The 12,982-nt window shown below is 41.9% G+C and overlaps 1 protein-coding gene across 1 annotated transcript in view; it reads left to right on the top strand.

Annotated features, from left to right (window-relative positions):
- Positions 1–12,982, top strand: part of ELOVL2 (ELOVL fatty acid elongase 2) — a 93,113-nt gene that overhangs the window by 54,060 nt on the left and 26,071 nt on the right. Inside the window, exons 2-3 of the mRNA XM_069960175.1 lie at positions 675–738; positions 2,474–2,661. Coding sequence (XP_069816276.1) covers positions 675–738; positions 2,474–2,661 — 252 coding nt within the window. The remainder of the gene's footprint in view (positions 1–674; positions 739–2,473; positions 2,662–12,982) is intronic.

The raw sequence follows: 12,982 nt of genomic DNA on the forward strand, positions 1-12,982 counted from the left end.
ACAATACAATGCTTTAATTAAAAAAAAAATTGCCAGACTTCTCCTTTAAGTTCCTAAGGGGACATGGGGTAAAGAAGAGGAGTCCATCTCACTGCTTTACCCAGCTTGAACTTGGCAATGACAGAGAGCAGACTTCTGTATGTGTCTCTGTCACTGGTTGTGCAAATAATTGTAAGGTGACAGCAGTGATATAGAAAGCCTTGTATTTTTCCATCAATAGACAGCAGAATGGCTAATTGTAAGTTGAAGCACATCCCCAGGTTTTCTCCGGTTTCTATATCCTGGAGATCCTTTTAAAGATACCAGTATTGAATGTTGTACTCAAGCAGACAATGATAACATGTGTAGGTCACCACAACACAGCATCTCTATGTCATGTAAATAGCCAATAACACTGATGGAGTCTGTTCCCCTTTCACATTTAAATTTTCTGTTTAGCAGATAATTGGGCAGACCTCAGAGTAACATTATGAGAATGTTTCTCTGCTCTTGAATATGCACTTCCACTACTAATTTAAAATGTGTTCCTCACACACCATTTATTGCACAGTTTATGTAAGTGTTTTTGCACAACTGTTTCAAATCATTTTTGTAGTGTTGATTCAATGTTAATATTTTAATCTACATGCAATATATACACACAGAACTAACATCTTATATGCTTTTTTTTTTAGGATCACATCCACACACTAGATCGAGAAGTAAATGCCTTTGTGGATTATTTGTTTGGCCCAAGAGGTAAGTAAATCTGCTTTGCCTACATGTGAACTCTGATGAAGTTATAAAGTTTATCTCAGAACTGGCCAACTATGAAATGTCTATTGCTGGTGCTTAGGGGAGACCGATTTTCTGTTTAAAGCCAATCTGTACTGCCCTAACAGCTTTAGCCCCCCCCCCTTCCAAACCGCTGGTACCGTTTTGATGTCCTCATTAATGCAATGTAAATGCTGCATGCAGTGGCATTCACAATAGGCATTACTGCTTTGTTAGTCTTTAAGATGAACCACAGTGTAAGGCTTGGGCAACATGCAACATAAAGATTGTGCAGTGCAGCACCTAATGTTTGTGAATGGTGTCACAATGTTACTGCGACCTACTGTAGCTCAACTGTGACCATAAAAGTCATAAAAGGTACATGCATCTTGGTTACCATAGACCTCTATGCAAATTGTGTGTGACTGAGACTTGCGTGCAACTTATCTATAATTTAGCAATTTCTTAATAGCCATGTTGCAACTATAATGAAGTCATGTGACAGACAAGTTGCAAAAAATATTTTTTAGTTATACAATTTGGGCACATGCTGTTGTGTGACCTAAGTCTCCCTACCGTAATATAGTACTCAGATTAAAAAAAAAAATTACAATGATGTCTGGCCGTGTCACCGTGGGGAGGAGATACCGTTACATTGGGGGGCGCTGGGCTCTCTCCAGTGCATAAAGTTGGCCAAAGTGCACATGAAGAAACCGGCGCTGATTGCGGGAACCGAGTGGCATTTTGAAAAATGGACCACGCCACTGGGCTCTCCATGCTGGTACCAACAAGGTAGTGTAAAAAAAATTCAAAACGCAAGTTGGTATAATCACCTTAAGGAGGAAGGCCCACCAAAATGAAAATCAACAGGCAGGGGGATTTGAGAAAAAAACAAAACAAGTGAGCTCACCCCTCCTCCGTTGTGCAAGTTCCAGGTCTTGCGAACAGCAGCCAGCTGTGATCTTCTGCTGAAAACTGGGTATGTCAAGTACCCGGCCCATCCAGCTGCAGTGCCATGGCCTGGTTGACCAATTGCCGCTTAGACAGTCAGTGAATGGGGCACTCAATGATTGGCTGAGTGGGCAATCACTCAGCCAACGACATATTGTTGCAAGTAGGAGGGCTGCAGAACACCAGCTGCTGTGAATGGGACCTGGGAGCGGTGCTATGGAGGCACAAGGAGGGGTGAGTTTTCTTGTTTTACCATTTTCCTGCCCCCCACCCCCCTTTCCCAGGCTGTCTGCATTTTTAACTTAGTTATGAGTGTTTCCTGTGAGCATTGATTGCCAGGTTACTGTGTAGAGGTTGTATGTTGATACACAGCAACCAACTGTCAGCCATTGATTGATAGGAGGAGGGGACCAGACTGCTCGACATCTGCACCATTCTTTTGGTACTATTGGCCAAACAGCACAATATTTTTTTTAACTGTTTAGGCTAGTAGGATAGCAGGCCCATCACAGTAGGTCGTAGGTCATATCTGCTTCAAGTATTTTAGCAAGAAGAAGAACCTCCCCAACAATGTAACAACGTATTTCTTTTCATTTAATTTAATAATATCCGTCACCTTTTAATGGTTTGTTTCTAATTGTATTGTGGCTATTCACTTCAGAAGATTGTTTGACCTGGTAAGGATGGACACAAACTAGTGGCTTCTAGCTCCCAGGCTTTTAGGATCTGTCAGTATATCAGGTTCTTACGATTTTCTGCATCTTTTCAGATCCACGGGTTAGAGGATGGCTCATGCTGGACTCCTACCTTCCCACTTTTTTTTTGACTATCCTATACTTCGTTTCTATATGGTTGGGGACCAAATATATGAAGAACAGACCAGCATTCTCTCTCAGGGGTCACTTAATTGTTTACAATCTTGTGGTCACGTTGCTTTCCTTTTACATGTTGATAGAGGTAAGTGGAGATTTCCTCTGTAAATAATAGATGTTTAAGAATAAAAATGTGGCATTTTACATCATGCAAATGGTTCCCGTTAAAGGACTTTTCTGATTAAAACTTACTTGTCCCTTATCCACAGGATAGAAGACAAGTAAGAGATCATATGTAGGTCCAAACTCTGTCCCCCCCCTAAGGAGACAGGGGCTAATCTGGTGATTGCTGGGGGGCAGGGAGGGGGACAAATGCATTTTAATCAGAAGACCTCTTAAATTGTTACAGTGTGTGTATATATATATATATATATATATATATATATATATATATATACCTTTTCACACCATTTTATAGTTTACTTATATAACTAATCTTCATAAAAGGTTGGGTAGATTGTAAACTCATTGGGGGACATTTACTAAGGATGATGTGTGTGTCTGTTCTAGTGAGGGTTGGTTTTTATTTTGTCCCAATATATTGCGTGTGATTTATGGAAAGTAAATACATCTAAGTATAAAGGTTGCAAAAAAAAGTCACAAACAAATTCACCTGGTACTGACTAGACATAGGCCTGCAAATGATAAACTGGGCACAAATCCTGAATTATGCGAATCTTTGGGTGAATACTCAAAACAGGCTTTTTTTTTTTTTTTTTTTTTAATCGAATACTGGTATATAAATAGAACTTAGACCAACAAATGGGTGAAAAGTCCAATAATTCAATTAAAAATAGGGGCAAAGACTGTACTATATTCCAAAGATGCATTCAGAAATCTGCAGACTTGAGAGCTGTCATCTCCCACCCTTCATCTATTTGTTAATCTCTTTGTACTATTGTACAAAGCTTGCGCTCATGCTTTGAATTCTAAAGAGTGTAGGCTTCACACCAGGCAGAATATAGCAGCAGCAGACAACCTCAAGAGGTAGAGATGAATCAGTGGCCTAGCTACAGTGAAGGCAGGGAAGGCGACTGCTATGGGGCCCCTGCATGAAGGGGGCCCGAGGGGTCCAGAGAGGAAGAGGGACCCCCACTGCACTGTTTAGCCCCCTCACTGTAGTGCCGGGTGAGCGGGCTAAACAGAGGAGCAGGACCTGCCAGACGGCACAGGAGAGGGATTAAGGACCTTTGGGTCACATGACCCAAAGGTCCTCAATACCTATGTAAAGATCAGCCCGGACTACAGGAGGAGGAGGGGGGAAGCCTGGGAGCTGTAAGTGCTCTGTATGTGTGTCAGTGAGTGTATATATGCATCTGTGGGTATATGTATATGTCAGTGTGTGTATATATGTATCTGTGTATATATTTATATGTCAGTATGTGTATGTATCTGTGGCTATATATATGTGTGTGTGTGTATGTCAGCAATGTCTGTAGCACTGGTGTATATGTGTGTGTTTGTGTATGTCAGCAATGTCTGTAGCACTGGTGTATATGTGTGTGTTTGCTCCCAAAGATGTTCTGCAGCAGCTTCTATTAATGCTGGGCTCTAATAAAAGAACCCACCATTAATATCTGCAGCATTTTCTTTTATTTCTGGTTCAGTATTTCTTATTACACTGAGATGATTTCCCTGTGTACAGTCTATTCATGCTGTATACATCTGCACTAGTGTCATCACATTACAGCGTATATATGTGTGTTTGTCAGTGGTGTATCTGTATATATGTTAATGGTGCCTCTGTGTGTGTATATGTGTGTCAATGTCTGTGTTTAGCGGGGGGGGGGGGGGGGGTGCATACAGGATTTATGGGGCCCCATACAGTTTTTTGCTATGGGGCCCCTTGAATCCTAGGTACGCCCCTGAGATGAACTGTTGTAACTTGGATTAAGTATTTGTTATTACAGAAGCATTGGGGAAAAGCTATGAAAGTTTCTGCCTGTTGCCATACAAAGGAAGAAGCAGCAGGAGAGTCTTACAGCAATCTAAAACTTGTTTTTTGCACATAGTACATTATATTGTTTAAGTTCTTCAGGACCAGGTACTTAACTGTACGTCCCTTTTTGCAGGAGCTGCGCTATCTGCGGCAGGTCCCGGCTGTCAGCGACAGACCCATGCCAAGCGCAGATCGCAGCAGTTAACCCTGTAGGTGATTAGGCCGATCGTAGCACTTATAGAGCAGAAAAGAGGCAGAATCTTCCCTCTTTTCCCATCAGCGCTCTTCGGAAGCAATGTTGTTTTCTTTTCAGTCTGACACAGTGCTCTCTGCTGACATCTCTGGCCGAGACAGGAACTGTCCTGAGCAGGAAAGGCTTTCTATAGGAATTTGCTGCTGCTCTGGACAGTTTCTATCTCGGCTAGAGATGTCAGCAGAGAGCACTGTGTCAGACTGAAAAGAAAACAACATTTCCTGCAGGACATACAGCAGCTGAAAAATACAGTAAGAATTGAGATTTTTAAATAGAAGTTAATTACAATTCTATACAACTTTCTGAAACCAGTTAATTTGAAAGAAAAGTTTTTTTGCTGGATAACCCCTTTAATTTCTGTTTTCATTTGTGAAATAATGTTATTTCCCATATTTTTAACTCTTCTTATGTTCTAGCACTGGCTCTCCAGCTGTTGCAAAACTACAACTCACATCATGCTTGGACATCCAAAGCTTAAAGCGACTCTGTACCCACAATCTGTCCCCCCTCCCAAACCACTTGTACCTTCAGATAGCTGCTTTTAATCCAAGATCTGTCCTGGGCTCCATTTGGCAGGTGATGCAGTTATTGTCCTAAAAAACTACTTTTAAACTTGCAGCCCTGTGCCAAACTGCCCTGGCCTAGAGTATCTGTGCCCTAACCTTGCACCACCCCTCCGTACTTCCTCCCTACCCTCTTCATCATTAGGAATGCCACTGGCAGGATTTTTCCTATTCCTCTGCAGTGAACACTGCACAGGTGCCTCAACCATCCTGCCCATGTGCCATGTTCTCACAGCTGATGAATAGGAAAATACCTGCCTGGGGCATTCCTAATGATGAAGAGGGCAGGGGGGAGGGATGGAGGGGCAGTGCCAGCCTAATGCATACACAATCTAAGCCACGGCAGTTTGACACGGGGCTGCAAGTTTAAAAGTTGTTTTTAGGACAATAACTGCATCACCTGCCAAACGGACCCCAGGACAGATCTTGGATTAAAAGCAGCTATCCGAAGGTACAAGCGGTTTGGGGGGGTCATATTGTGGGTACAGAGTCGCTTTAAGCTAAAGCTGTTCTAGCAGAAACCTAAAGGGAATTATCTAGGGAACTTTCTATTTTAGACAAATTATTTTGAAATGCTCAATTAGTGACTTTGCAGCTACTAAAAAGGCTTTAATCAGAATTTAGCTGGAAAGTCATTATGAATAGCGCCCCGTTCTCATATTGTTGACAAATGTTCAAAGTCTGCTGTGACTGCCCCTGTTTTCAAAAAGGGAACAACGAAAAAACTTCAAATCTGCTTTCCTATAGTAACAAGATAATGTCAGTCATATCAGAGCAGAGTTCTTACTCAGTCCTGAAGGGAATAGATGGAATATAAAATATGGGAGAGACTTATGAAGTTATCTTATAGTAACACTTTATTGCCCATAGCACACAGTCAGAGTTCAGCTTTCATATTTTAATGAGTTCTGGTAAAATGAAAGCATAGCCTAGTCGCTATGGGCAACAAAGAAAGTTTAAAGCCTTATTCACATGTTCCTTAAATGTATCCATAATTGCGGATCTGTAATTAGAGACACATTTAAGGCACATTGATTTCTATTGGGCTGTTCACACTGTCCGTAGTTTTACAAATCCGCAATTTGTGCTGCAAACAAATAGGTGATGTCCTATAGGTCAAAGTTGTGGCACAGATTTACCCATAGAAATCTATAGGAGTGTCTGTAACATTTGCAGAAGAAACATCTGTAATGTCTGCAAAAACTTAAATATAACTATCACCTTCGCCTTTTTTGTGGATCCACAAAAAAAAATGCATTACAGATGTAATACAGACAGTTTTTTTTGCGTATTGCGGATGACGATTGGGAACATAAAGCCCAGGATCACATGAGGTTCCTGTAGCATCTTAATTATATCCAAGTCCAACTCCTTAGGCTAGGTTCACACTGCGTTTTCAGCATCCGTTTAACGGATCCGTTTTTTTTAACGTCCAGAAAAATAGGGTCAGCAACGTTTTTTGGTCCGTTTTGGTCCGCCAAAAAAAACGGATCCGTTTTTTTTATAATGGAAGTCAATGGAAAAACGGATGCACACAAATGAATCCGTTTTTTGCAATCCGTTTTTCATGCGTTTTTTTGCAAAAAACGGATGCGTTAAACGGATGCTGAAAACGCAGTGTGAACCTAGCCTTAGCAGAAGATTGAGGAGCTATAGTCGGAGAAGGAAAAAAGACAGAGAGAGAAGTTGGACACTTGCCCATAGCTATCCCAGGGCCCATAAAGGCCTTAGGCTGTGTTGAGCTACCCTTTTCTGAACAACCTGGAACCCACAGTGGACATTGCCTCTAAGTGAGTACCGATTTGATTTGTTGTGGGGGCCACAAGGTATATGTGTCTGATTTTAAGGAGTCTGACTGTTCAAGAATGGGACTCCCAAACAGGACTCTGACTGGAGAGGCATTATGCAGACTTGACTGGCAAGTATGTGTACTGCTGCTCCATTCACCATCCATGGTCCCATTCAGAAATTTCATTTTTTATATTGTGGGGTTCCAGCAGATGGTCAGCCCAATACCCCCCCCCCCCCCCCAACAATCAAACACCTATTCCATGTGGATAATAGATAGTGTTTATGGTGGCAAAATACTTTAACCCCTTAATGCTCTGTGCTATACATGTAGGTAATTGGTGATGTGGTAAGAAGTGAGCAGGTGTCGGTGTCATCTGCTGCCAGCAGCTGGTACTCACCACTCATAACTGACAGAAATTTATGCAACCAGCCACTTAAATGTTCAGGTCATTACTAATCACAATTTACTATTTAAAAACAAAAAACTGCACTAGAGTTAAGGCACTGGGATAGAAGTAGTTGGTCACTATTCCTTGCTAATAGCAGAATATCTGGAGAATTGGGTTGTAGGACACTTCAGTAAATGTGTAACTTGGTTACTATGGGTTACAGATCTACTTAAAATGTATCTGTCATTTCAACAAACTTCTGACATGGTATAGCCACATGTCAGAAATTTGTATTGGTGGAAGTCCAGGTGCTGAGACCTCTGACCATCACTAGTGTGGTGTCCCATTATTTAGTGCCTTAGGCACCTGTTGCAGAGTTCTCACTCCAAGTTAAGTGGTGATGAAGGTATTTTTTATAGTTTCACTACTAGGTGTCAGTGTTACTTCTTAGTCTAGTTATTTCATGCACAGCTGAAGTTAGGAATGGGTTACTGCTGTTGTTGTACCATGTGTTCAGTGCTAACCTATAGGAGGTAAGCAGTGTGGGCAGCACAGTCTAGTCTGAGACACAGAAGTGTACAGATGCAGCTAGAGAGAACTAGTTCTTTCACTATTACTTATACTATATCTACCATACAATGCTAAGCACTTTAGGGAGAAGAGTCCAGGAACATCCTAACCCACGTCGTGAATCAGTCTAAAAAGGTACAGGGCAGAGACAGAGAAACTAACCTGGATAGGACAAAGCTACCAAGGAAGGTCTATGTATCCTATCTCGCAGTGCAGGTAACTGGGACACCCCAGGAAACTTAGCTTCACCCAGATAACCACGACTGGGGCTTGTATCACCCTATTAGGATAGATCACTCGACACTGTAGGGCACAAGATGGTATGACACAGTCTAAACACAGGTACAAGTAGCTTCTCACTCTACAAGTATTCTTAGCAGTTCTGTCAGAGTACATTGCTACATTGGGTTGGGACTCCCTCAACAAACTCTTCTGCTCTACTCTACTTACAACTTCACAAGCACCGCTACAGCTACCTCTCTTCTCTTCTACTTCTGCAAGCACCTCCTCAAGCACAAACGAGTTTCTGTATCAAAGTCCATGTGAAGATTTATCTTTTTCTGCCAGTAACCACTCAGGACTACCGCGACAAGAGCCCAAGGGGCCCGGCAGGTCACCGACTATTTAAGGATTACAGCCAGCCACAACATTAAGCAGGTACCATTATCACACCTGTGTGCTGGACTAGCACTGGCGTCACGACAATACCATAACACACCATATCTGGAGGGATGCGTGCAGGAGCATGACCATGAAGCCAATCAGCACATAGCAGTACATACAACAAACATACCATACGTAGACAAGAAATTGTTTTTAGCCATATGGCAACTCTGTACAGTACAAAGTTTGGATATGAGTTTCTTGATAGTGCACATTTAATAGCTATGACAACTATATTTCACATTCTTTAAAATATTTAACTGTCTTAGTATAATTGTTTATTAAATGTGGTGCCATGGGCTACAAAACCCAAACAGTGGTCACTTTGTGAGACCCCTTTGTTCATGCTTTAAGGAACCTATAATTGATATGGTATGACAAGTCTTTATATGGTGTGCTTTTTCGAGTTGTGGACCTTCACTATATTGTCATCATGAAGAATATAAAAGAGGAGCATTGAGAAATAATTCACTTCTTTAATTTGCATTTTAAGATATTTATGATATAAAGCTGCTTGGGCCAGTCCCATTTATCTTGGGTCATTCTGCAATGTTCAGCTTTTCAGTCTTGGGTTCACACAGTAATTTATGTGTGCCAGAGTTATGCTGAGATGAATTTTCCAAAGATCTCTCTGTTTCTTTGTGACAAACACAACATGAACAGCAAATAGGTTTCATTCCATGTTATGTAAAAGACTTTTCATTTAAATAGTTGGAACATTTTTTTTTCACAATGACCTGACCTCTGTGTCTGTTTTAATTCAATATTCTTTTGTTCAGATAACAAATAGAGCATTCTGTACTTTTAACATTTTTAACCAAGATAGGAAATGAAGACAAGTGAGAAGAGAACCTTGTAGTATTCCATTTACAAAGCAGACAAAGGATCCCTTAAAAGCACCCACTTAATAAAACCATTTCAGAAATAGTCTGAGGAAAAATGTTACTAGTAAGACCCAATATTAAAGGGGTATTCCCCAAAAAAAAATAAAATGCTCAAATGCTTACTCACCAAGTCCCCCTGAGAATTTTAAGCCATCTCCCATCTTTCTAGCTGCTTCTGTTCCATACCTACAAGTTTTATTAATAAGCTGAACTATATCCAACATGGTGCCGGCCAGAAAACTACAGCTCCCATCATGCAATGCTTATATCTGATTAGTCCATGATGTAGCAGAGCTGATATCCACAAGATAAAGCAGATTTGAGGCAGTGACATAGCAGAGTTGAGTGAGTTGCATAGCAGAGTTGAGTGAGTTGCATAGCAATGTTCAGTGTGTTGCATAGCAGAGTTGAGTCCGGGGACAGGGGGGTGCCATGGGTAAGTCGCGCACGGGGGTGACCCGGGCTGCGGTACTCAGCCTCCTCTCATCCTTCCTCTTCCTGCATGCTGGGGGTAAGAGTGCCGCGTTTGAGAGTCACGGGAGGGGAAGGGGTGCCACAGGTGACAGTCGGGGGGGGGGGGGGGGCGGTGCCAGAAGGCTGCCGGTGACTTGGGTGGTGGTACTCAGCCTCCTCTCATCCTTCCTCTTCCTGCATACTGGGGCCAGTGCCCAGGGTGTGATAGTCCCCTGCTGGCCGATGCCGGTCTGTGCACCCTGGCCCTGCTGGTGGTTGCTCTCTGCACAGATGGTGGGGGGCATTCCAAGTGCCGCGGGTGAGTTGGGGGGGGGTTCTGTCACGGGGCGGTTAAGCTGTGGAGGAGCACGGGGGGGGGGGGGCGTTTGAGCTGTGGGGGGTCCGTTGAGCTGCAGGGGGGGCACACAGGTGACCTGGGGGGAGGGGGTCAGGAGGCACTGATCATCATCAGCAGCAGCTGTCAGTGTCCTCCCTCACTTCAATGGACAGGGTTAGAAGCCAGCCCATTGAAGAGACTTTGGACATAATAAATTGATATTGGAAAGATGGAAAGCTATGGGTGGGCAACGTATTAATGCAAAAAAAAATAAAAAATTGGGGGAAATACCTCTTTAAAGCAGAACTCCAGATCTCTGTCCCCCGTACCAAGAACAAATCAGCCTTAATGATATGTGACTATTACTGATCATTTTCTTTTTAACATTTGTAGTTAAGATCCTTATAGTTTATTATTTATCCTTCGAGAAAATCTTTTCAACACATGCTGATTCCCTGGTTACTTTGTTCTGGGCATACGCTTACACACAGCAGCATGTGCTACAATAGAGCCTATAGAAAGATGTCAGCCTGTGCACACATTGTATAAAATACAGGTGTTGTAGCACATTATTGGATTAAAGTATGACCATGTTTTATACATATTTAACTGTTATATTTTGCTTTTATTTTACTGTGTGTGAACATAGCCTAAAACAGGAGAAAATACTATAGTGACAGCATGACACAGAAGACACACAGATTACTTCCAACTTCTAAAACATAATAGACCAGTGCTTCCCAACCTTTTCCACCTCGGGGCACCTCTTAGAAAAATTTTTTAGCCCGGGGCACCCCTACCAAATAATGTTCTACACAATATAAAAACCGCCATTCAGGGGCTCACAGGTGACGTCTTCTTTGGTCCGAGATGTTACTCTCCGTTTCCTCTCCATCTGGTCCAGACCTCCGTGACGACTTCTTGCAGCTACGTTTCATCTCTTCAGAACCTGCCAGACAAACATATTAGGTTCTGCACATTTCTAGCAACTTGCTTCCCTTTCTCCCTCATATAGGCTCCCAAACTGCCAAACTCCCAAACAATATTGTGATCATGCCTCCTGCTGTACCCCCATATAGTAATATTGCCCATGCTTTGTCCTCAATATAGTAATAATGCCCATGCTGTGCCCCTCAGTATAGTAATTATGCCTCCTGCTGTATTCTCCATATAGTAATATTGCCCATGCTTTGCCCTCCATATAGTAATAATGCTCATGCTGTGCATCCCCATATAGTAATAATGCCTCCTGCTGTATTCCCCATATAGTAATAATGCCCATTCTGTGCCTCCAATAAAGTAATAATGCCCACACTGTGCACCCCCCTATAGTAATAATGCCCATGCTGTACCCCCATATAGTAATAATGCCCATGCTGTAACCCCCCCATATAGTAATAATGCCCATGCTGTGCCCTCTCCCTGCTCTGCCTCTCCCCCATGCTGCCCCCTCAGTATAAATGGCCCCTACATGCTGTGCTGTTCCTGGTTGGGAACCGATCTTTGACTACTGCTACAGTCTATGACATAGACTATAGCAGTAGTCAAAGATCTTTGTTTTGCCGTAAAGAAGAACTTAAAAAAAGAAATTGAACTTAAAAAAAAGAAATAGAAAAACCTGAAGAAAAGGAGAAAAAAAAAAACGTTAAGTGACATACTTTATAACGTAAGTCTTTGAATCCGAAGCTATTTTCTTGCACTTTTTCTCCAGGAATTGGATCATCCCTGAAGGTCCAGTATAATGATATTAGAAATAAATACTGATAGCAGTAGACAGAAGTGTAGAACTATGTGCATAGTATATGCTGGCACTGTACTGGGATTTTGGTGCAAATATTTGTAAAGTACAAGTTTTAAAAAGATACAAAAAGATCTTGTGTATGCCTGCACACACATAGTAAAGTGTGTGACAAATGGTGAACAGATTTACTAATTGTCAGGTTTTCTTTACAATTGCTACACATTAGGGGTTTAGTTTCTCATCCTGCTAGACTTATTTTGTGTCTGATTGCTTTAAGTGCGTTTGGCGGCTTTTTTTTTTTCTTTAGGTGTGACTGTGTGTGCCGATTAATATTCTAAATATCATACTATACTTTATTATATAAATGTACCAACGATTATGCTAAACTCTGAGATCTTAGGACTTCAATGTAATATCATCCCACAATAATGAATCAGATAACTCCTCACAGACTTGCTGTATCTGCAGGACCCCAATTCACCTTGTGTGGTTGGAAATGAATGATCCTACCATTATTTGCTCAGCTAGGTTCATGGTGAATCTCACTGTAAGTTCTGTGCCATGCTGGCAGTCATCCTTGCTTTATACACACCAACTAGTCACAAAGGTATAAGAGCTGGGCACGCTGCCATAGATAGTATTCATTTACTCTTACATCAGTGATTTCTCTTGTACAAATGGTCACATTCAAGGACAATGTAGGTCAGCAGGGAGAATATGAAATGTGATAACAGAGATTTCTAGCAGGAAGGAGCTATGCAGAGTGATGGCATCTCACAAGTATAATATACAAGCAGATATACATTGCATTTCTTTACAAACA

The sequence above is a fragment of the Dendropsophus ebraccatus genome, chromosome 2, assembly GCF_027789765.1.
Source record: "Dendropsophus ebraccatus isolate aDenEbr1 chromosome 2, aDenEbr1.pat, whole genome shotgun sequence".
NCBI classification, from domain to species: Eukaryota; Metazoa; Chordata; class Amphibia; order Anura; family Hylidae; genus Dendropsophus; species Dendropsophus ebraccatus.